The sequence below is a fragment of the Asparagus officinalis genome, chromosome 5, assembly GCF_001876935.1.
Source record: "Asparagus officinalis chromosome 5, Aspof.V1, whole genome shotgun sequence".
In the NCBI taxonomy this organism is placed as follows: domain Eukaryota; kingdom Viridiplantae; phylum Streptophyta; class Magnoliopsida; order Asparagales; family Asparagaceae; genus Asparagus; species Asparagus officinalis.
In genome coordinates this window covers 98,370,237-98,395,200 of record NC_033798.1, presented here as the reverse complement: position 1 = coordinate 98,395,200, position 24,964 = coordinate 98,370,237, and the positions used below count along the sequence as shown (strand labels likewise).

At 36.7% G+C, this 24,964-nt stretch overlaps 2 protein-coding genes across 2 annotated transcripts; one reads left to right on the top strand and one right to left on the bottom strand.

Moving 5' to 3' along the window:
* LOC109842230 lies at positions 990 to 2,650 on the top strand. The gene is made up of 6 exons (XM_020411130.1): positions 990 to 1,286; positions 1,398 to 1,451; positions 1,571 to 1,816; positions 1,912 to 2,020; positions 2,166 to 2,207; positions 2,465 to 2,650. Exons 1-6 carry the CDS (start codon positions 1,141 to 1,143, stop codon positions 2,648 to 2,650), a joined length of 783 nt encoding a protein of 260 aa, XP_020266719.1. The 5' UTR covers positions 990 to 1,140.
* On the bottom strand, positions 5,691 to 24,113 carry LOC109840333 (kinesin-like protein KIN-4C). The gene is made up of 28 exons (XM_020408935.1): positions 23,943 to 24,113; positions 23,689 to 23,849; positions 22,897 to 23,043; positions 22,639 to 22,791; positions 22,142 to 22,398; positions 21,505 to 21,686; positions 21,290 to 21,414; positions 19,911 to 19,947; positions 19,715 to 19,806; positions 19,524 to 19,637; positions 19,334 to 19,447; positions 17,292 to 17,378; positions 17,029 to 17,212; positions 16,698 to 16,798; positions 15,992 to 16,090; positions 15,810 to 15,923; positions 15,622 to 15,738; positions 15,457 to 15,537; positions 10,736 to 10,807; positions 10,561 to 10,654; positions 10,447 to 10,478; positions 10,274 to 10,359; positions 9,626 to 9,697; positions 9,302 to 9,529; positions 8,705 to 8,843; positions 8,248 to 8,340; positions 6,900 to 7,517; positions 5,691 to 6,136 (listed from the first exon to the last, which is right to left on the bottom strand). Exons 2-28 carry the CDS (start codon positions 23,824 to 23,826, stop codon positions 5,819 to 5,821), a joined length of 3,894 nt encoding a protein of 1,297 aa, XP_020264524.1. The 5' UTR covers positions 23,827 to 23,849; positions 23,943 to 24,113; the 3' UTR covers positions 5,691 to 5,818.

Sequence of the window (24,964 nt, the reverse complement as noted above, 5' to 3'; positions counted from 1 at the left end):
GCAGCGACACGTGTTACCTCAGGGAGCAGGTGTCGCTGCCAGAGCGCTTGACGGTACGCGCGTGAGCCCCACATGCACCTGTGGCTGAACCCCCACTACTTGTAGCATGTCATGTCAGGTCAGATAACTGCTAATTCGGAGTATGCATACACCAATATATCTATTTGTTATATATATATATATATATATACATGTCTTTGTGCTAAGAAACTGTATCAGGAAGAGTTTTCACCTTTTTAGAATATGAAGACAATCCTAAATTCTCATAGGAGCTTTAGAGTTTTGATGTAGTGATAAACATCTTTAAAATGTTATCAGGACAATCAAAATCTAAATCTAATACATATAGTTTCGTGGGTCCAAAATTTTACCCATTGAAAATACTCAAATAAAGAGTTGTCATCAGACTTCACCTACGTATAAAGCTTATAGAATTTGGTTAGGTAAGCATGCAAGCACTCCATAAATTATCTGCGGTACGAAATTGTACAATACATAAGATCAAATCTAGCTTTCTACATCATTATAGCTTGAAAAAATGATAACAAGGCCCGTGTGTGTGAATTGTCATAATGCCCAATAAGAATAAAAAAGATTCCTCTACGAATACCTCTTCTAAGTTGGAATAATTACAAATTCCATGATGAGATTAGAAACAGGGGTGCTGATGAATAAAGTGAAGCCCTCTCCCTGCCTTGTGGCGTACAAAGATTTAGGCCTTCGTCTTGGTCACAGTCAATAATTAGAGGATGAAAGCAATGTAAGAGAAAAAAGGGGACTAAATCTAATGATGAAATGTTTTGAAAGACGAGGATTTTAAGTTGGAGACCGTTTGGGGTCTGGGAAGCTAAAGTGGGTTCCCTTTAGAGATCATATTCATTTCTAAGGTCTACAACTCTCTCTCTCTCTCTCTCTCTCTCTCTCTCTCTCTCTCTCTCTCTCTTCTCTCTCTCTCTCTCTCTCTCTCTCTCTCTCTCTCTCTCTCTCTCTCTCTTATGCATGATTAAATACTGTATATTTGTAGGCTAGAGCATCACTCTCTCTCTCTCTAAGTGGTATATATTACCTCTGGGTGTGTGCAGTTGTTACAAAATGGTAGAATAAATTGAGAATTGGACTCTCCCCCCCTCTCTCTCTCTCATGGAAGAACAACAACAGCTCAATCCTCTAGCAGTGACTCACCTCCTCCAACACACTTTGAGGAGCCTATGCAATGTTCACGAAAGCTCTCAATGGGTGTATGCTGTGTTTTGGAGGATTTTGCCACGCAACTACCCGCCACCTAAGTATGAGAAATATATATATATATGTACATATATATAACAATTTTACCAAATTTCTCTTTTCTATAAATTTCGATATCAAGTTAATTGGCCCTTTGTGTAATTTGTTTGCAGATGGGATCTCCAAGGAGGGATGTACGACAGAGCTAGAGGCAACAGAAGAAATTGGTACACTACTACTATTACTCTACTATATCTATACAACTAGTTGATTATTGAGATTATAAATCAAGTTAATTAATTGATTTTGTGATGTTTTTCTTTTCATTTATTTTATTTTTGAGCAGGATATTGGTATGGGAAGATGGATTCTGCAACTTTGCAGCATCCTCCGGCTGTGACCAGGCGGCGGCGCTGGCAGCAGCAGCGATCGAGCCGGGATCAGCATCCTCCGGCTGTGACCAGGCGGCGGCGCTGGCAGCAGCAGCGATCGAGCCGGGATCATCGGGCTGCGGTGAAGCCCAGCTTGTTAAGGGGCTTCAACCTGAGCTCTTCTTCAAGATGTCCCACGAAATTTACAATTTTGGAGAGGGGTATCCTTAATTATTTATGTATTCTGATCTATATGTGATAGCTAGCAAAATTTTTTGAAGTGATTTGAATTAGTTTGTGTTTTGCTTGTGTTTAGCAGTTTGATCGGAAAAGTTGCAGCAGATCACAGCCACAAGTGGGTGTCCAAGGAGCCTCAAGAACAAGAGATCAATTTCTTGTCTACGTGGAATAATCATGTAGATTCTGTAAGCGGACTGGCCTAATTAATTAAGTCTAACAACACTCCCTTAATTAACTAATTATTCTAGTTGTATTTCGCGTCAAGCATCAAATTAATGTATGTTTTATTTATGATTACATTGGAATATGAAAGAAGTATCTTTGTTTCAGCACCCAAGGACATGGGAGGCTCAGTTCCGCTCTGGCATCAAGGTTCAATATTCTAACCCCACATAAATATATATATATTTTGCTCTACACATACGTAATTATTTATTCGTCCCTCTCCTTTTTATGAGCGAAATGCTACATAAATACTATGTGCAATATGCATTCTCATTTGACCTTATACCTGTAACATTTATTTATCTCCATAAGTTTAATTGCTATCATATCACTACTATATATATATATATGATCTATCTCTAATTTTGCTTATAATTCATTAGTGGATTTCTTAATTTATGTAGACTATTGCTCTCGTTGCGGTCAGAGAAGGTGTTGTTCAACTTGGATCTCTCAACAAGGTCTCTCTCACACCATCACAAAAGAAAAAAAAAAGCCACACGTTCATGAACAAAAACCACACGTCACCAGTGATTGAGCTGGCTCCACGCAACGCGAGTGCAATTACTACTGCGCCCTCTCCAAGTTAGACAGACCCTGCACTTGCTCACATCATTGATGCATGTGTTTGGTCTATATACCGCGAGGTAGCCCGAAACTTGAACTACGTAGTCCTCCTCCGCAGAAAAATTCGCCTACCTCGAAAGCATCCCCGGCGGTCCTCCTCCCCCACCCCTCCTTCCTGCCGGCGTCCCATGTCGGTCGTCCCGACGCCAAGTAGACCGCCTGGCCCGCCCCTCCCTACCCGGCCCCGCTCCCTCCTGGCTCCACCCCAGCAATGGAGTTCTTACGACCAGTTTCCTGAGGCAGCAGCCATCAGATGAGGGATCACTCCGTCGATCAGCCGCGCCCTGAAAGCCCTCCTGTCCACGCTCCCTCCGTCGGGCCAGTCGCCAGACGGGTACTGCCGATATGGCCGATGCCCGTGGCGGCGGTGAATCAGCGCCACATGGCGGGGGCGGCGAAGGAGGAGATGGAGGAGGAGGAGGAGGAGTATGGGAGTAGCAGCTCAATGTCGTACTATGCTAATCATGTGGGTAAGGCTGAGCATCATCGTCGACATGAGTTTTAAGGGTGCTATTTTAGCTAGTGTGCACGTGCGATCGATATGAGAGCGTGTATGTTCACTTCTCTACTTGATTAATTATGCGTGGGAGGTTTATTAGCTTCTTCTTTTGCTATTAACCAATATTTTTAAGGCGCACTAGCCACTCATATATATATATATATTGAACAGTTTTAATTGTGGATTAACAGGGTTGGGTATCTCCATAAGAACTCTTAAGTGTGATCTACGAACGCATATTTGAGTTCTAATCACTCACGCATCAAGGGGTTCAAACGCTTCTACGGCGCAATTAATTAAGTTGAAACAGTACCGTTGTGAAAAATCAATAAGAAGTCTTGAAACAACAAGTTTTCTATCAAATAGAGGGAACACCCATGAAGTGGTGTCAAGTCGATGCTTATTTAGTTGTATTTGTCAGAGAAAACGTAAAACTTTTTAATCAAATAAACGCAAATACAACGCATTCTCAATTTAGATGACTTCTCGGTAACAGGATAATTTTATTACTAACGTATCTCTTAGCAAGTTCATTTGGAGAAATACGCTACCAATCTCTTCACTTTTTCCATACATCATTTGTTAGCTTATTTAACAAGTTAAAACACCCAAATTTGAGGGAAAGAAGAAAGATGAAGGCCATGGGAAAATTAAGGCATTCTCTATGTAGAGTCTCTCTACTCCACCACACCTTAATCTTTCACCGCAAATCCCCTAATTGGAAAAAAAAAAATCATAAAAGACGCTAAAGATACATGCAACATATTAATTGTTGTCATTTGTATCTGTCCTTCTATTTCTTCTTTCTTGACCTTAGGGAAAACGCAGCATATATAGGATGGTAGAACTTCCAACCTAGATCTCTTGCAAGAGTACGCGAAGTTTCACCGGTATGGCACGATAACATGCCTGTCATACCTAAATATATGATCTACGACAGCAGTCCAGAGTCAAGGAGTCGCGCCTAAATACATCTCGATCCTCCGAAACTAAAACTATTTCCACCTAGCTTCCGCAACCCCAACAATATAAGCTCCACAAGGCCAACTATTCACACGATGCAAAACGCAAAGTCCTAGCTCACTACACCAAACGAAAACAATAGCATTCATTCCGTCCCTTCGAAGTTTTGAGCTGGCCAGGACGTATTCATATACCCTCAACCCTACGCGCTCCAGATAGTATGCCTATGATTTACTACTAGACTAATTAGCCTTCAAAATTTTCACCAACGCGTAAGTATGCACTTTAACTAGAGGCGTCCGTGTGAATATTTAGTATCCATGTTCATGAGCTTGATTGACCACCAATTTAATTACCCTCTTTTACAATCCGTTTCACGACAAAACCTTGAGTGTCTCGTTGATTTTTCCCAACGCATGCTTTTGCTTTGACATTGGTAAGTATGTGAACCACAGTTCGTGGCAGCTGACAACTTGTAATCTGTCCTCACGCCTCATGTCATGAGCATTCAACTCCTCATCCTTCACATATAACTAATCTTTGATGGCAGTATCACGCTAAAGAGCTTATGACAGCAGGCTTCTGCAACATTATTTGATTTCATGCCTGCCGGTAAATCCTTCAGCTATTAGCATACTTAATGCATCCATGATTCTGTACATGAACACAGGGAAAGAAAAATTAGGTAACTGTTTATCATCGAGAAGCATGTTCTATGGTACCATTGACCATGTTCGATCACTTGAGATCAGCGACAGCTTCATAAATTCTTCAGGTTGCATTTTAGCAACAGTAGAGTTTTATAACTGCAGAAAAACAATGTCCAGATGGCGGAGTACAAATCCTATCAGAACGCCCAGCACAGTGCGGGGGGCATTCTGATATAAGCAGAGAGATGATTTCTTTTTCTTTTTAGAGCAGTTTCCCTTATAAATAAAGCTTTTGCTTTCGTGAAAGGATAGAAGTTTATGAGACAAAAATACAGAGAATGGTGCAAAGATGCATGTTAATGAGAGGCGTAGTGTAGCCTTAGCATTAACCAAAATCCTGGAATAGACATGCACAAAGAAAATCCTGCGTACAGAAATTGTCATTGGCAATTATTTTCCACTATATGCACGCAACGGAAAAGAGTCTGCAGGAGCAACCATTTCATCGTTGCAGAATATAAGAAACGAATAGAAACAACATTACAGATGATACTAATAATCTATTAAGAGAACTCTCAAACTTCAAAATGAACAGCACATGACATTTTCCGGTGTTGTTCTCACAAATGGTGCTCGCAGTCTATATGACCAAACATTCATTTCAGACAATGCGAACATAAATCGGTTCAAGGGCAACAGCCAGTAGAATGAATATAAACAGAACGTGACACCAATTGAGATTTGAGAGAGTCAAACATCAGATAAACCCAAAATTTTTGAAGCGGATACCAGCAAAGACTGCTTGGCGATGTTTATTAGAGGACTGATGCTTCATACATACCACTTGAATTAATTGGGGCCCGAACTACATGGAGAAGAGAATCCTGAAAGTTGTCAGCATGACGGCACCTTCCCTGAAATACACCTACAGCCAGTTCTGTTACCATCAAAGATACTTTGACCAAAAGGACTGGCTGCTATTAACCAAAAACCTATGTCAGTAACTGGATAAAGGAATATTATGCGATATGGTTTTCTTTCTCATCTGAGGCCTTCCTCAATGGAACAGGGGGCCTTGGAGGTGCTATCCCTCGGCTATCTTTGTTACTGGCCACAGATTCCTCTGACCCAATGGAATTCCTATCTCCAAAAGGAGGATTTTGTTCCAAGTGTGTAGAATCCATTGCTCGAGGTAACCTCAAAGGGACATCTTCTCTGGTCCTCGGAGCTTCATTGTGCTGAACTGAGGCTACAACCTGTGGCTCTGCAGTTGGAACAAGTTGAATGGCTGACTTGCGCCAATTCTTCCTCCGAGGCTTAGGTGCATTCGGTTTTTTCTAAGCAACAATAACATTTGAAGCAAGTCAACAATGACGTAAAATAGGAGAAAATGGACGATTCTAAATGAAATATAAATAAACAACTGCACGTGCACATATGACTTATATCTTGGCTTGGTAATAATTCCAAACCACGTGCAACTCTTTTTAAAGCGTATCATAGCTCAGCTAACTGAGAATTTGTAACTTCATCTTTCATACTCCATATGAATAAAAACAAAATGAGAGAGTACTCATGATAAAGGAAAAAACATGATCCTGCGGAGGACATGAAGATGCTGGTAAATTCAAAAGGATTGTCACAACACAATTGCTAAACTCATATGGGAAGCTCATCCAGATCATGTATATGGCATATAACAGTGTTAAGTAGAATCTAATGTTAATCCATTAAACATGTCAAAACTAAAACATGCATATTTATTCATTTGGACTGGAGGAGAATTCATGTTGCTACTAATTGCTGCAGGTTCATAATTTGCATTTGAGTAGATAGAACAAAAGGCAGCCAACTAATAGTTCAAGAAAAAATATTATATACTTAGCACCCAGAAAACAAATGCCCGGTCATTACCCAGAATGGTTGCTGTAAATTCTACACGGATATTACCGAGCTATATTTAATGAGCAAGCCATTTTGGTTGGCTAACATATTATGAATCGTTAAATCAGGAGGATATCCATATTCACAATCATATTTATGAAAATCTTTCAGAAGAATTTCGTGTGCTTGTTAAACATAATGCAACATAAATCTTACCACAGTATTCCCAATATCAGATAAAGGTTTCCTTCGATGCGCAATATTGTTATGTTCATCTTCATTTATCACAGTAGGCCTCTCACTCAATGCATTCTGAAGCAGCATCGTGCCTTGAGAGATAAGTTCTTTATTCTTCACATCTTCATCATTATCAAAAGAAGAACTGCTCCCACCCCCTTCTGACAACTCAGTATCATCTGTCATCTTGTTAATAAATCCACCTTCTCTATTTGCACACTTCGAAGATACACATCCACAAGAAGAACCACAAACACCACCTGCAGCCCGGCACTGACACTTCTTTGTTTTGCAAGATGAAAGCCTAGAACAAGAACAACACACTTCGGAATTGTTCCTTGTAACATTAGACTCATCTTCAACATTCGGTGTTTCCATTTTCAAAATTTTAGGTTCTTGATGAACTTCTGCATTGGACTTCACAAAGGGAGTTATCGATTTTGATCTTCGCTTTGCAAATTTCTTCGCAGACTCTACCCAGTCCTCATCATCTTCATCATCCACATCCTCCGACTGATCTGAATCCGAGGTGTCCATATCATCTACCCACTCTACATCATTTCTAACTTGATTGAAGGATTGGGAGGTTCTTGGAGCCTGTGAATTAATCAAGACCATAATAAAAATAAAAGAAAAAGATGAGAATGCAATAATAAAATTTATCTTCAAAAATATTCTCAAAAAATTTATCTTCAAAAAAGATCTATTGACAGAGTTCATCACAAAGTACATGATTCACAATGACGAGTATAACATAAAAAAGCAGAAAATGTTGTCTAACAGGAATGGAAAGTAAGAATGTGATACATTTAGTGTCTTGAAAATCCAATGGAATCACAAAAACACACTCAACTTGTTAAGCGAGCCTGTGAATTAATCAAGACCATAATAAAAATAAAAGAAAAAGATGAGAATGCAATAATAAAATTTATCTTCAAAAATATTCTCAAAAAATTTATCTTCAAAAAAGATCTATTGACAGAGTTCATCACAAAGTACATGATTCACAATGACGAGTATAACATAAAAAAGCAGAAAATGTTGTCTAACAGGAATGGAAAGTAAGAATGTGATACATTTAGTGTCTTGAAAATCCAATGGAATCACAAAAACACACTCAACTTGTTAAGCAAGATACGAGCTTAATTCTTGAACTTCTACCAAACACGGTTGTGCAATGTTCTTGAAATATGTGGGAAAATAATCAAAATGTATCAAATGAGACATAATCATATAAATTACTAAATAATCTTTTAAGCATCATGGACATCATGCATGGACTACAAAATAGTTCAGTTGAATTTACGGAACAGCAAGATCCACCAACCTTGCACAATGCATTTGAATGACGATCATCAGTAGTGCTTGAAATCGTGGCCAAACTTCCAGCATCCTCTATAAATTTCTTAGAAGCTAGTCTCTGTGCATAATGAATAGGTAAGAAAACAGCCTACATAAACATGACATTAGTAATCATTGTAAATGACTAAGAAATGAAAGGTAACTCTTAGCTGAAGTTACAGAGACTAATACTGCCAAATCAGAGTTGCAACAGATAGGTGTTATCAACTTATCTTCGAACTGTGGCTATGGTAACATGGTAAAGTTGACATCAAGACCTAAACCATAAAGGGCATTTTATGCGGATTGGATTTCCAAAACATGATTGTACAACAATTTGCTTACAATATTGAAATGACACATTTTGGAGACTATATAAACAGCACCTTTTCGCACTTAACAAAAAAATCACTGTACTGGGACAATAAAAAGAAGTAGCTGACCTTCAATTCCTGATCTCTTTCTGCTAGTTTGGCTTCCAACTGCCTAAGGGAACCATTAAGTCTGACCACCTTCTCCTTCAACTCGCTAATAAAGGAGTCTTTTTCTCTACAAGTTACCTCCTTATCTCGCAACTGACACCTAGTATAAAAATGAAGAGCACATCCTTATAAGATTTCAGTACTTGGAAGAACAAGCTGTCAGCTCTATTTCATAATTCTATATCGCCATGCATGACAACTATGAACAAAAATTAGTCTTTCTTATCAACAATTATTAATAGATAAATCAGTATTTGCATCTCTAATTTAATATAACAAAGAAAGCATTTATACATGATCATATTAACAAAACATATCCCGAACTATTGTTTACAAATATAAACGAGTACATTTTAAGAAAGATCAGCAAATGATAAAACATATGAATGGTGTTTCCTTCCATGTTTATGACTTTTCAAGATAAAGACCGATCAAAAGAAATGTGCAGTAAATATTAATACCAAAAGTTTACATGCAGGAGAGATTTAACAAGAAATAACTAAGACTACATAGAAATATGAACTTTAGCTGTCAGAAAATGTTCACATTGGTCACTACCTTGAAGAGGAAGCTAGGTTGAACAAATAATTCATCAAATTTTTTGCTTCTACAATTGAACGGACTTGATTCCAACGACCACGCCCACCAAATACACGCTCACGCTCCTCAGCTTCTGATAATTGTGATGCCATAGATACAAGGGAACTAGATGAAGTAGCCAGCATATTTTCCAAGGCAACAATTCTTGAATTTCTCGCACTTGGAGACATAGCTTGAGGAGTGTCACTGTAACAGAGGCATAAAATTGGATGAAGTAATAAAAACTTAAGTGCATAGAATTTTTATGATTAAATGGGAGGAATTGAAAGATGAAGTACCAACCTCATAACCTTCTGCTTAAATGTTTCTGATTCTTCCTTCAGTTTTGCAACCTCCTTAGCCATTTTAGCCCTCCTAATCACACAAACAGAAACAAGCATCGAAACTCAATCATGGTGCCAGGCATATCAATGAAAAGTTGAAAAGATAAACTATTACTAGCTAGTTGTTCAGATTCTTTAGGATTCAAGTGGGGAACTATAAAAGTCCGATGAAGTCCGTTGGCTTATATAGAATTATGATAGCGAATTTCAATTATATAGAAATATAATATAATAAACAATCAGTAAGGATCAAGAGGAAAATCAACATCAGAAATAGACCAAACATTACTAGCAAACCCGACGGTATCCTATCAAAATTATCATATTCTGCGATAGTGGCAACATTTTTATCTTCCAATGAGATCCTATGAGCATAAACACGTCAAAAGGGATGTTTCAAATAAAACATTAACAAATTCAAGTTGTTTCCCAGAAACTCCATGAGTTAGTTTCCCCAAGCAGAATAATGAAACATATTTTGTAGAACCTTGATGTACAGAAACATTCGAAGAAGGTACAATAATTAGGAGAAAGTGGCAGGGCATTAGGAATTTGATATTTTCACAACTTTGTACTGAAAAAAAATCATGATTTCAAGGAGCCTTACTCTTGCAATTGACGCTCATACTCTGAACGCACTTCATGCACTCGCAATGTAACTTCAAGTTCATGCTCAATGGCTTGCATCAGAGCCTTAAAAAGGATAAACACTAGATTAGACAACAATCATGTGTGAATAAGTTAAAGGGCATATATAACTTGAAAGTTGGTTTACACTACCTGAATTCCAGGACCATTTGCGTTTCCAGAACCTAAAAAATGTCAATAACATATAAATCAAATTTGGGAAAGACAAAAATCATTAATTAGAAGAAGGAATTCTTCCTTTCTTACCAAACATTTCACGAGATGAACTTCTCTTTGCTTCTAACAACTCCTTCAGCCTTTTGGTAGCCAATGTAGCTTCTTCGGTTTTCCGCTGCAAAACCTTGAGAGACCAAAGACGAAAGCATAAATTCAAATTGCATGAAACTGTGAAGGAAAAAATGAAAGGAGAAAACGGTCCTACCATCTTCTGCCTCTGGTTCAAAGCCAACAGCTTATGCATCTCATACTCATTTCTCCGTCCCTCTTTCTTAAGCTGTTACAAGACATAACATACTTAAAAAACTGCAAAACTTTTGGCATACCAGCAATCAGTCAAGAACAAAAGATCATTCAGGAAAATTTTTGTAACTTGTCACAAAGCTGTAATGGATTCTACATCCATCACAAACAAGAATAAAAATCTGAAAATGTCAAATGCAAGAAGAACAATTTTTCTGATTTATTATCAACACTAAAAAAGGCGATTAATAGCATAACTATTGGTCAACTGATTTAATAAGAAAAAAAGGACTGATGAGCTTTATAAATGAACAATTTTTTCACTGCTTAGTCAAATGACCTGTTCACAAACTCCTTCTTTTCTAGTAAGCTGAAATTTACTCTAGATCCTTTCTCCTAGGAATAACCAGATGTTCCGTTCAAACTTATCGCTTAGGCGTTGATAGGTTGGGCTTACCCATAAGTTGACATGAATTGGCCGAGATAATGATTTAGTAGAGACACCCATAGTTTAAAATCAAAAGGTATCACTGATTGAAAGGTAACATACGTAAGACATTGCTTATACATCTCACGATTCTTACCTAGTTTTCTTATGGATGGTGCAAGGATAAGTCTTATTCTATTAATTTGGATGTTTCTCTAGTAAGCTGAAATTTACTCTAGATCCTTTCTCCTAGGAATAACCAGATGTTCCGTTCAAACTTATCGCTTAGGCGTTGATAGGTTGGGCTTACCCATAAGTTGACATGAATTGGCCGAGATAATGATTTAGTAGAGACCCCCATAGTTTAAAATCAAAAGGTATCACTGATTGAAAGGTAACATATGTAAGACATTGCTTATACATCTCACGATTCTTACGTAGTTTTCTTATGGATGGTGCAAGGATAAGTCTTATTTTATTAATTTGGATGTGACACCTCAAAAAATCCTGTAAACAATCAACAACCAAGTGTAATTCTAAAGTTAAGTCTAATCTTACAGTTCTCAACTTTTTGAACCTACTCCTTTCCTTCATCTTTTGTGAACTTACAGGCTTGAATATGCATTCAAATTGTTTCTCACACTTCATAACCACTAATATATTACAAGGTTACAAAATTCAAGTTTTCCCTCATATGTCACCAACACTTGAAGCTCAAATTACTCCATTGCCTCATGCTTCCCGGTATCTGCATGTCCATCTTGGCATTCTAATATCTTAGAGAATTTGACATATTGAAGCGACTATCTCAGTTCGTAAAACTCCATTTGTAAAGTATATGTATCAATACTTGCACCTCACCTGACTATTACTTCTCATTTATACATCCAGGTCCCTCACGTCCATCTTACATTTTAAGGTTTCACTGTAATGATGTTTCCTTAAGGATTCTTTTAGCACAGCATAGTTTACCAAATAATAATGCAGGCCTCATCAAATTTATAAAATATCATACATGAAAGTATTTGTCAATCACCAGTCACATGATAAGAATCTTCAGCACATACTCTAGCTACTTTAAGCATGTAATTCCTCTAGTTCTTAGTTCCATATATAAAAGTATAAAACCTGTCATATTGTTCTATCTATAAATATTAATGCCCAGGTATTGAAACAGAAGTCGCAAGTACCTTAAGTTTTTTTTACTTCACCACTCTTTCATCCAGCTAATTTAATACTGAAGTTTAATAGTCTAATCAATCAACAATATGCAAAAAAAAAAATTGACAATAGTACATTTTCTTAGGGTTGGGCGTGGGCCGGGTCGAACCGCGGGCTGACCCGGCACAGCCTACCATGGATCATGACCCAACTAGGCCCGTAGTGGGCCGGGCCCGACCTGATTCGTGATATACCGGGTCACGAGCCAGGCTAGGTCCAGCCCTAGAAGCCCTAGACGATCATAGAAATAAGCCAAACCCACCAGTGACCCGGCCCACCATTGACCTAGCCCAGCCCAACCCGATCACCATTGATCCGTCTTAAGGCAGAAGAACGGTCACAAAGACAGCAAACAAGACATTTCCTTGAAGAATTTGATGAATATAACTTTGAGGAATTTGGCTCCTTGAACATTAATGGTTAACATATATTTTTTTCTTTTTTCCTCTTGTATTTGTAATTTAAATTTAAACCAAAGGAAAGTTATTAATTTCCCGTGGATATAGGTTTTCCTTCAAAGTCCGAACCACGTATATCTTTGTGCTTGTGATGTTTTTTTATGTGATGTTTATGTTTGTACAATGTGTACATATATCATTTCAAATAAAGAGTGAAACAGAAAAAATAATTTAAATATAATTTATTAGATACGAATACAAAGTTAATATAGTTTAGAAATTAGAAATAAAAAATTAGGAAATTTAAAAAAAAAACCTCAGGCAGCCCTACGACCCATTGGTCGTGGGCCGGGTCCGACCCGGCCTCCCCTAGCCAGGTCGTGGGCCTGAAAGGGTCCAATCCCAGATTAAGGTTCAGAGAAGTAAACTCGACCCACTTTGACCCGGGCGGGCCCAGGTAAGACTCAGCCCGACCTTGAACTGGTGTACAGACCTGAACCGGCCCGACCCATACCCACCCTACCTTTTCTTGACAATTAGGCTATTTTTAATAAGTGTCGTCTATAATAAATAAGAGATCACTAATGAAAACCAAACCATTAATAACAAGCATGGGACAGATCTTAGCTAAAGGCACAATAATTAATTAAGAAATATCTTCTAAGATCCAGAGATACGCAAGCACAAATGGTAAGAACACGAAACATTATATTATCACTTCCATAATTAAAATGCCTAAGAAAGAATATATGTTGTTATTACAATCTAGTTTTCCCAAATTTTGCATTTTACTCAACCTGAAAAGAGTACAAGCAAGTACTTAATTGACATTATAGTCATCATCCTCGTAGTAATATCATGGTTGTTACCATTAACAATTTTATTTAAAAAATTAGATCAGTTGTAGACCAAGATTTGAAAACATGTCTCCAAATTCTATTTTAACATTATATGAAACTTAGCATATTAGAAAAATTTTATTTTTCCATAGTATTATATGCAACGGCGGAGCAAGGATTTTTGGCAAGGGGGTCCAACATAATTAATAATTAAACACAATAATAAAATTTTTTGCATAATTAATTGGTATGTAAACATCATCACATCACAAGTTTGTTCTAGTTTTATTCCTATAATTATTTAATATGTGATTTTTCGCTAGTAATGTTGAAATGTTCCTAATAGAGTCATCTGTTTCATACACTTATTAAATTGGGTTTTTCTTGGAAACCACCTTCAGAATAGAGTAATTATACGAAAACCATCTTTCAATTTTAATTTATACATAAACCACCTTTAAAGTGGGGTTTTGTTGTAATCAACCACCTCTTAGTCAAAATTTTCACTATAAAGCCAAAATTACCCTTTAAAAACTTACACTCAAGGCACATGACTCATTTTTTTGGTGTTTAGTTCTTGTTAGGATACAACTCTCGTATCTTGAACATGAACTTTCAAGCTTATTTTTGGGTTTTTTTTAGTTAAGATTTAACTGGGAGACGGTTGATTGCAATAAAAACCTACGTCAAATGTGGTTTACGTATAAATTGAAATTTAAAGGTGTGTATAGCTACCCTATTTTTAAGATGGTTTTTAGGGGGAAAACTCTACTAAATTTAAACAATAACGCCTTTATCTTTAAAGTGTTGACCAAGTAAAATTGAACCTATCATGGGCTACAGTAACAAAAAGAAGAGCCAAATTTCTCAAAAAGATGTAAAATTTAACTTGTCAACAATCAAATTAAAGGATAAATAATGCATTGATCTCTCACAATCATCTCCTATAGCCCCTGCTTTTACTGTCACTTACAAAAAGCAACAACAATACTAGTTACAGTTTAAACGAATAATAATTTCACAAACTACCACAGAAGAGTGTATATTTTGTATCTAGCTTTTTTACTTTTGCTTTTATAATGTGGAGGGTTAGTCATTTTGAAAATGAGTAATGAGGTCATCTTCAGGCGGCCTTCATGTTACTCGCACTTACAAACTTCAATATGCCCTACCAGCACCCCAGATTAGTTCCAGTCAATAAAGCTGACAATTTTTCAGATACCAGAATTACAGTTTTAGGTCCAAAAAAACAAGAGATGTAAACCTTTTCTAAAATACAGAAAAATAACTAACACTATACTGAGGCAAAAGAAGAAAATATGAAGCTAAGTATCACAGTCATTTCTTTCCTGGCCATACTCATTCTACTTAGAACTTTTAGGAAATATGAAAAATCCATAATATTCATTAACACATATCTATACTATCCACCTGCAAGAAGATAAAGGACTTGTACATGGAAATGATGACTTCTGCTTAAGTCTTTGACGTATTTCATAACAGTTTATACAAGCTACAGAAGATTAACGTAATGTAGATGTTCGCTTTTATAGATAATTTAAAGCATCGAAAGTTTGGAGAGAAACTTGAACATTCATACTAATTTGGAGAGTGTATAAAACTTGTATAGTCATAAAATGTAGCTGGATTTTGAAAGCTAAGAGATCTCGACAAAATTATAACGGCTTCATCCACAAGCATAAAAGAAATCCCCCACGATAACATAAAAAAGTAACAAATCAGTTACTCTAAGTCTCTAACTCTCAGCTTTGAACCCAACAAAAAAAACTCTCAGTACCTGCAGAACTTCCTTTTCTCGTGAAGCTTTCCATGACCTGAATTGCTCAGATTCTTGCTTAATTTTATGCTGCAATTGAACCTAAAAATATACCTCAAACATATAAATAAAAGACCCGGTATAATTTTCCTAATTGGAATGAATGTCACTGAAAGAGAAAAATACCTTCTGAGATTTAATTCTCTGGATTTCTTCCTGTAAGCGTTTAGCTGCATCATCACTCTTCTGTTTTTGCCTCAGTAACTGTGACTGAGTTTCCTGCTTCTTTTTCAACTCAGAAACCTGAAATAAGAAAGTTCTAAACTTTAGGATAAAAAATGTGAAGCACTAGAGGAATTACTTCTGACGCACACCTGTGCTTCAAGCATGTTCAACTTCTGAAGATAATCTTCCTTCAGCTTTTGTGCACCGCCATCAGACGCAGATGATATGTTGGATAACTTCGAGTGAAGATCCTCAATCTCTTTCTGCAGAATATATAACCTCAACATATGGATGCATCACATTTCTACATTGAAAACTTGAAGAAACAAACCTGTAAAACTTTCTTTTCATGTTCCAGTTCCAATAACTTCCTCTCATAGTGTTGCTTCAGTACAGATGTATCAACCTTCGCAAACCTTTTCATTTCAGCCTTCAATTGTAAACGAAATTACAGTCAAAACTTGAATGAAAGTAAATTAAGAGAAAGTTAGCAGCAGCGAGACAAAAAGTGGTATATATGATATATGCGAAGCACCCGACTCCCTTTTCAGGTCATGTGTACAGAGAGTATCAGAAACAAGAAAAAGATGTCTACAGCAGCTTATGATTTATGTTTTACTCATACAAATATAAATAACCCTGCGCAATAGCATTTACACATAGAACTTTCAGGGATGAGAATGAGTTTCTAAATGTTATCTTTCAATTTTAAAATAACATAGATAAGCCCCATGTTTTCACATTTTAATTCTAGAACTTAAGCAACTCTACATTAACATCTCTTCAACTCTGTGTTTGAATCATTTGCACCGTGTAGTCTGAATCAAATGACATCCATACTAGAGAGTGCATAGGGTAAATGGTCAACAACGCAAAAGGTTGTTAGGGACATCAAAGGACATCAATCCGCATAACACAATAATACCACTTGTAGGAGCTAGGTATGCAACAATTATAGAAGATAAAAGTACGAACAACCACACTATCTATATCCTGTCAAGAAAGACTAATGGATTGGAACGCCAAATTCCTTGTACCTCTTTCTGTTCAAGCCGTTTATCCAATTCCTGAAGCTCTTTATCCAACCTAACCTGGATAGAGGAATGTTCTCTTTCCTTTTCATCTTCTTCAGCCTCACCTGCAAAAATTGTAACAAGTTTTCTTTATACGTCCAGATATAACTGAGGAATAGGCATATCTATGGACATCAGCTTCAAAACATTTTTTTAGCAAGCGTATTGTTGGTCGTAAGAAGACCACAACTTCTGAATTCAGATAGCAGTGAAATAATAAGTACATGGAATTCTCATTACTATTGAAACTATTTGGTATTTCCAAGTCGACGAGCATGAGCATTCAAAAACTTACTCGACTCATCTAATGTGTTGCCATCCGAACTGAATCCTAAATCATCCAAATTTGATGGAAATAGATCTTTATCCAAAACCTGGCAATCAGTATCAGCTTTTGGAGTAGCGAAGGTGCGGAGCTGCATCAATTCCACCTCCAACTCATGGATTTTCGAGACATAACTCTTCAACAGATCATATTCCTTGCAGATAAGAAAACAATGGTATTAAAATATTAACTACAGCAGCAACTAGAAACAACAACTATAGAGTACAAGTTACCTGCATCTTATCTGTATTATCAATTTCATCCCATGGTTTTCCACTGCGAGCTGATTCCATCATCAAGCTAAGCTTGTCTTTTTCAACCTGATGCATTGACTGGCGCAGTTAACTAACAAGTACACAAGCAACTAAACATGCTACACAATTTTTTATCAGTAACAAAAACAGTGAAAGCCAATAGAGTTTATGATGAATAAAAATTCATAGATTTCGTAAGAACATAAAATTAAATCAAGGGGATTTGCAATTTTGAATTGTAATCATTTCAAGTAAAAATTTAAAATAGATAGCACTATACTTCCAGTATCCAAATTCTATAACCATGGTCTGAATAAACAAGTTAGCTAATATGAAGAATGATTGTCAAAGGGCTGGGCATATTCGGTTCGGTTCGGTTTTATGCCCAATCCGCATCCAATCCGAATTTTTCGGATTCTCAAAACTCTCATCCAGATCCAGATTTTTTCCCCTTCATCCGAATATTCGGCCCAACCGAAATTCGGTTCGGTTCAGTTCGGTTTCGGTTTTGAATTTGCAAAGAGTTCTATCCAAAGACTTCTGTTGTGAATTTGCAAGCTGGGCATTGTCCTCATGATGAGGTTCCTGAGCTCGCCAACAAAGCTTTATTAGACTGGTTATCATCTTTAGAATAAAGTTTTGAGTTGATATAATTACGCAGAGAATTGATGTTTTAAATATGTTGTTCATATAATACAGCATGCTTATCTCTTGTAAGTATCATGTACATAACACATTTTGTGATTGATTTTAATCTTATGTAATTCTCAAGATCTTTTCTGCGAAATTTTTTAACTAAAGTTTAAGTTTATTTAATTACACGGGGGAGTGATGTTTTGTATGATATTGTTTATATAATGTAGCATATGCATCTTTTGTAAGTGCATCATGTGCATAACAAATTTTCTGGATTGATTTGAATCTTTACTTAGTTCTTAAGGATATTTTTCTTTGATATTGTTGTACTCATTGCTTGAAACTGCTCCTTGCGCCGTTTGAATCTATTGGATGATAACAGGAAAAGTTTTGAGGTATAAGTTTAGTCTCTAAACCGCCCAACAGAATTCGGGTCGGTTTTTTTTGGGAGGTTCAGGGGTTCAAACCGGATCCAAACCGATTTAATTCGGTTCGGGCGGTTTAGAGACTTCTTCTCATCCATTTAATTCGGTTCGGTTAACCGGTCTGTTTTTTCGGGCGGTTTTTTTGGTTGAACCGGTTTTTTTCGGTTTTTGCCCACCCCTAATTGTCATCAATGCTACTAATACACCATACAGTGTTTACAAAGGCACGTGCCTGATGCGTCTTGCAATGCAGCACAGTGGCGATGATTCCCGCATTTGATACAGCACCGCCTTTTTGCGCTTCGCAAGTGCCCTGTGCCGGGGTGCATGCAAGACATAGGCTAGTATATTTTCGTTCTTTAACATTTCATTTGGATCTTTACACTTGTAACCATATCCCAAAAAGAAAACTAAACCCATTAGGACGTTTTACTAGTCCGATTAAGGACCCTAACTCATTCTTGTTTATTACTTGATTTTTCTTTAATGTTAATCTTGATTTGACTTTTGATTTGAAATTTATTAACTTTCTACTATGTTGCGCATGCTAGCATTATGAATTAAGACCTTATTTAGTAATTTGGTCGAAGATATTATTTATTTTGACATATTTTTATGTGAAAATTCATAAGCATGTTCTTTCATGCTTGATTATCTATCTTGAAAAATTATGCGTGTGATATGCGCCTCCCTTCACTTGCGCGCGTGTATTGCATTGCCCCTTGCGCATGTGCGCGTAAAGGAACTTTGTACCCTTCATTGCGTATAGATAACACTGACACCATCTAGGGTGCCCTTTGACGGGTTTCTAACGCAAGGTATGAAAGCATTCAAAAAGCATCAGTTTTGTGCACTTGTGTTGCATAACAATGACTCTGTTACACCAAACTTGCATAGAATAATGAGAAAATATTATCTTTACTGCATAATGTATACTATTCTATTATAACTGATATGTACCTGAACTTCAATAGCACGTTGTGCTAAATGGTCGCAAGTTATTTGGCGTTCTTTCAGCTCTTTACGTAGCTCGACATTGGAAGCCTCGAGTAAAGAAACTTTGTGGCGGAGAACCTACAACCACACAAAAGAATAATAGTGATCTACAACCTATATCACTATGCAAAATAAGCAAGAAAAACTGTTATACCTGAAGCTCCTCAAAAGATGCTCCTCCACCACGAGAGAAAAGAAGTTCAGCTTGTAACTCTTCCAGTTGATTGCGCATTCTTTGCATTTCAGCCGTCATAGGATCACGATTTATCTACAAGAGAAGACAAATGTATCAGTTGCTGTTAGGTTAAAAAAAGTTATTTCTTTACAAATGCAGATATAACATACCACTGCTTTGTTCTGTATATTCCGAGCCCTGTTGGCATACTTGAGTGTATTTATAGTCTCTTCAGCATTAGTATCAGCAGGGCTTATGCAAGCTGTAGTGGATCATGCACCAGAAAGTCAGTATTAGATCAATGTTTAAAGAGTACTACAGCTTCAAAAAGTGATTGAGGGAATGGGCAACCAAAAACCGACTCACCGATCATAACAGTTTTGCTATTGCCCCCAAGGGAATCCTGCCAAAGGATTATAGGAAAAACTAATAAATGAAGGCTGTGTGGACGTTAAACATAAAGGCATACATGTGCACACAATATTCTAAGAAAGCGTGTGTTATAGCCCATCTCGACAAGCACCTACGTGCACACACACATGATAAAACCATATGTGTTTACATAAATAAAATTATAGATAAATAGATAGTTACGGACTAAAATGTGAGAGAGAGAGAGATTGCAATAAATTGGAGTTAGCTAGTAATTAGACATGAGTCTCTTAAACATTAATAACATCAGTACATAAACATTTTAGCTTAATACTAGAGCAAAACATAAAGGGAAAAGAAAGCCTGCAACCTAACATGAGCAGAGAGCAAAGACCAACTAAAGGGGGCAGAAAATGGGAAGACGCTAGCATAGTGGTTAAGAATCATAGTCAACGGAATAAACTAATCGTGAATCCTAATTGGGTCATTGTGGTCATAAGCTTTTCCAACCTTAAGCGTATATTCCACTTGAGATTAATAATCGCAGAATCTTTACAGGATTCAAGCCTCTTTTCTTGTGTTGGTATTAGGAGTTCCATCAATTCCAAAAGGAATATCAAACTACTGGCATAAGAAGATCTGCAAAGAACTAGGATTTATCATGTTCTCCTTTTTTTAATAATCTTTTTTCTGTTTGCATGATACAGTATCCATCTCCTCTCTTTTTTTTGTTAAGATATACATTTAGTTATTTTCATGATACAGTATCTATTCAGGTTTACTACAAAGGCTCCTTTCATCAGCAGCTATCATGCAGCAATCTCTGATTGACAGTGTAAATGATTATCTTGGCCATTGGAATAATCCATTACTAAGGTCGATCCTTAGTATTTCCTCACAATCATGCAAAACACCACCTAATACTTTGATTAATATATTTCCAATAAAGGTGTCTAATAGTTACCATTCATACTTCTCTATAATCTGAACAGTGTTGATATTATATTCAGTTTCAATAATTTAGTTTGTAAACAAACATGGCACTGTTACCAAAGAGAACAAACAGTTGTAGCTTCCAGTGAGATATCCGCCATAACACTAATTATGCATCCTGTTATTAATGAACGGAAAAAAAAGATTGTTGTCTCAATACCTACATGAATACATGAACTGGACAAAATTATTGTTGCAAACTAAAATCCCTATCAATCAAATATGTTTTACACCCTTTGGTAAATTGATTGGCAGGGAAGAAAAATCTTGCGGACAAATTGTAGTTAATTCCTTCACTGATGAAAATGAGCAAATTATGTAGACTAATTCTAGCGGTACGAACAGAAATTAAGCACTACACTGTTATCTTGAGTCCTTGCCTGCAAAAGCCGAGTTAGCTTGCTGTCACGATATGGGACATGACCTCCCTCCTTCCGCTTCTTCTCATCACCCAATGCACTAATTACATTGCCAAGAGCAAGCAAACCCCTATTTATATGTACACCTGCATAAGTAGCAAAAGTTTCAGCCATAAACAATAACCCTTTTAGGAAATAACCAATAAAAAGGGATAACATCATAGAACTAATATCACCTTCTTTGAACCGCAACCCATCAGCTCCAGTTCGTTTTGCACGTTCTGAACCAGCGAGATCAACTAAATGAAGCTTTGCAGATAGGATGTCCTCACCAAACTCATCTTTGGTTGCTCCATTGCACAGGCTACTGGCAATTTTCTTTTGCTCCAGACATATTGTAAATATAGCATGTGAGCGACTACAAAACAAAGAGAAGCAATAAAGAGCATTTATCAATATCAGCATAATAAGTTTGTGTTTGTAGAGCCTCTTATGCAAAACAGCCGAAGTTAAGACTTCAGTTTGTATAGGAACATATAACACATCTACAGAAAAACAAGGACTGAAATCAAATATAAAACCTCTTGAGAAAAATAAGACAACATAAATTCTAGTACCAAAAAATTTATTGGTTGGTTGTACCAAAATATGTAATTAAACACAAAGAGTCCATAATCACGTGTATTAGTTAGATGAGGCATCACCTATCCAACACTCCTTAAATTACTCATTGATTGAAGCAAGATAGCAAATAAAGATATAGCATCAGAAGCATTATAGTGTTTAACCATCTAAGCAAATGGATCGCGTGGTTTATTTAAGTACAACAGCATTGACTACTGGACAATTGAAAGAAGGAAATTGAAAAACAACCTTGACTGACTATTCATGTTGGTACTTCCTGTAGCACGAGCAAGTGACCCTCGAGTCAAATATGATGCCATCTCTTCCTTAGATCTGACTTCTGCTTCCATGACACCAGCAAGGCTGATACCGCCATTTGTTGTTTCCCTAATCTGGATGGGAGCTCTAGAAGGAATTGTTTGCTTGGCATGACAAGGTGCACCCTCAGCTCTCGAAGCAGCATTAGAATGAGGGTCTAACAAATCAAAAACTTCTTCCTTAAATATCTACAATTGCAAACATATGAATGAGAGAAATGATATAACAGTTTATATGTAAATATAGTTAACTAGCAATATGAAACATAAGATAAAGGACATCAGAATGCAAAGAGTCCAAAAGCAAAACAATAATGCAATTGCACTCTAATGTGAGGGATAATAACTTGCAGGGCACATAATAACGCTATGTATTTAATACCATGATAAACCATGCCATTCATTTGAAATTAAAAAGATCCAACTAACCTCAATAAATGAAACTCTAATTAAAAACTCTGCTTTCTCCTTCAGTGTGTCAACTTTTTTAAAAATTGTATCCATCACTTGAGGTATAACACCTCCGTTAAGATCCTCTCCATTGTAATTGGTTCCCATTGTGTAAGTTTTACCAGAACCAGTCTACAAGAAGAACGAGCAACAAAAACAAGAAGCTCTCTGTAATCAAAGATAACTAATAAAACAGTTATCTTAAACAATGAAAAAAAAGATACGAGAATGAAATACCTGGCCATAGGCAAGAACGGTAGCATTATAGCCAAGGAAGAGTGCATCAACAAGGGGTGCTACGCATTCATCAAATATCAATGAAGATGGAGAGCTTAAGTGGCCATAAACATGATCATATGTGAAAGCATGGGAACCAATTTGTACCTGTCTTAGTGTCATGTTTAATTAGAAAAGTTTCACATCTGTCAAATAAATCACAGTTCCATAATAACACAATAGTGGAAAAATATGTGTACACTATAGACATTAAGAAGATAAAATTGGAATAATTTGTAGTAATCATAGAGGGGGAAGCAAAAATGCTTCAAGCTAAATGGATTGGAGCTTTAATCCTTGGCAATGAACATATCAAAGCTTTAAGTCCGAAATCAATTTAATTGATAAACAATTCAAAGGATATAAACATATAATTTAATATCCGAAACATGATGAATAGAAACTTTGCCATCACATTTTTTACAATGAAATAAGGCACAAAAGAAAACTTCGGAAAGCATGCTATACATGTGTGTGTGTGTGTGTGTGTCTATATAGAAATAAAGTTCATAATTCATCTAGCTGTTATAAGCTTTAAAATGTTTTGCCGACAGTTAATATATTAGAGCGCAAAATTTAAGAACCACCTAGATTCTCCAAAAAAAAAAGGCACCTCCTTTTTGAAGGGACAACGAAAACATTTAGTGATTTTTAGCTTATAAATCTACAAATTTTAAGTTTCATCCAGCTTCTAGCCAATTTTCCCAAAAAAATTATCTGTATCTATATAAAAAAGAAACAGAAAATCTATACCTGAGGCTCTCCGGGGACAACAGTTACACAATCTGTACATCCCATCAGAAGCTCCGAAGTAATCAACGGTCTAATATTGACCGCAACCTTCACGCACTCTTTCTGATTGCATGATTTCGCCTCTTCTGAGCTTTCCATATCTCAATTTATAGAAAATTTCTCTAGAAAAAGATTAAAGATCTAGATCAAGACCAGAAACCCTACAATCCCTAGAATGAGAACGAGAAAATTAGGCAACAAAAGAATAAAATTACCTGATACGAGAAGAATTAGAGATCTCAGGGCTTGCAAAGAGAAAATTAGATTTTTTTTCCCTCTCTCTTCTCTAACGTTCTAATTTTTTCCTCTAATTTTTTTCCTTTTTTCTCGCAAGCGATCGAAGGAGGAGGAAGGGAGAAATGAGGGAGATAGAGCCCGCTTCGGAATTCAAAAACGCAGGGAGGGTCACGTGAGCGGCGGGTGCGATTACAGAAAGTATTTATTTTATAAGTAAAATGACCGTGATGCCCTTTTGGTGCTTTTAATAGGGACCACTCGTCTGCGATTGGGGCTGTTGCGGTGCTGCCCGTTCAAATTCAAATTTAGAGGAAGGGGGGCTGGTAACGGATCTGTCTTTGAAGGGGAAGGAGTTAAATTAAATATAATAAAACTTAGAGGAAGATAAATTTAAAATATAATACTTAAAAAAATAAGGGGCGTGCTTTGCATATGGTGCACACTAGTTTTTTATCAGTTTTCCTACTCAACTTTTTGTATCTGTACATTTGTCATGCCAGCAGCTCACGAGTAAAAAATGCACATTCAAACGCTAATTTTTAATCTATTCCTCTATACTTAAAGGAGGATCAAATTTTTAATCTATTCATCTATACAAAAGGGATGATCCAAGAATCATTGTTCATCATACAGTAATTGATTGTGGAGCCCGCTTACTTTCACTGACATATTTCCCTCACAAATAAGAATGAGGAAACAGATTTTGAATTTCAAATCTCTACTAAAAATTTGAAATTCAAATCACTGTTGTCATATCGCTCTCCTTCACAAACACAGACGTTTCCTCTCCCCTCTTTTTTCCCATTCTCCCACCTCGACTCAGACAAACCACCTCCTCCTCCCTCCGGCATCGTCAGCAGGCTCCTCACCCAAGCTTCCTTCAGCTCTCTCTCTCTATAAATTAATATGCCCCCAATCCTCCCAAACTATCCCCCCACCCAAAAATATATATTTTTTCTTCAGAACCATCGAGATCAAATATCGAAATCCCCAATATGTC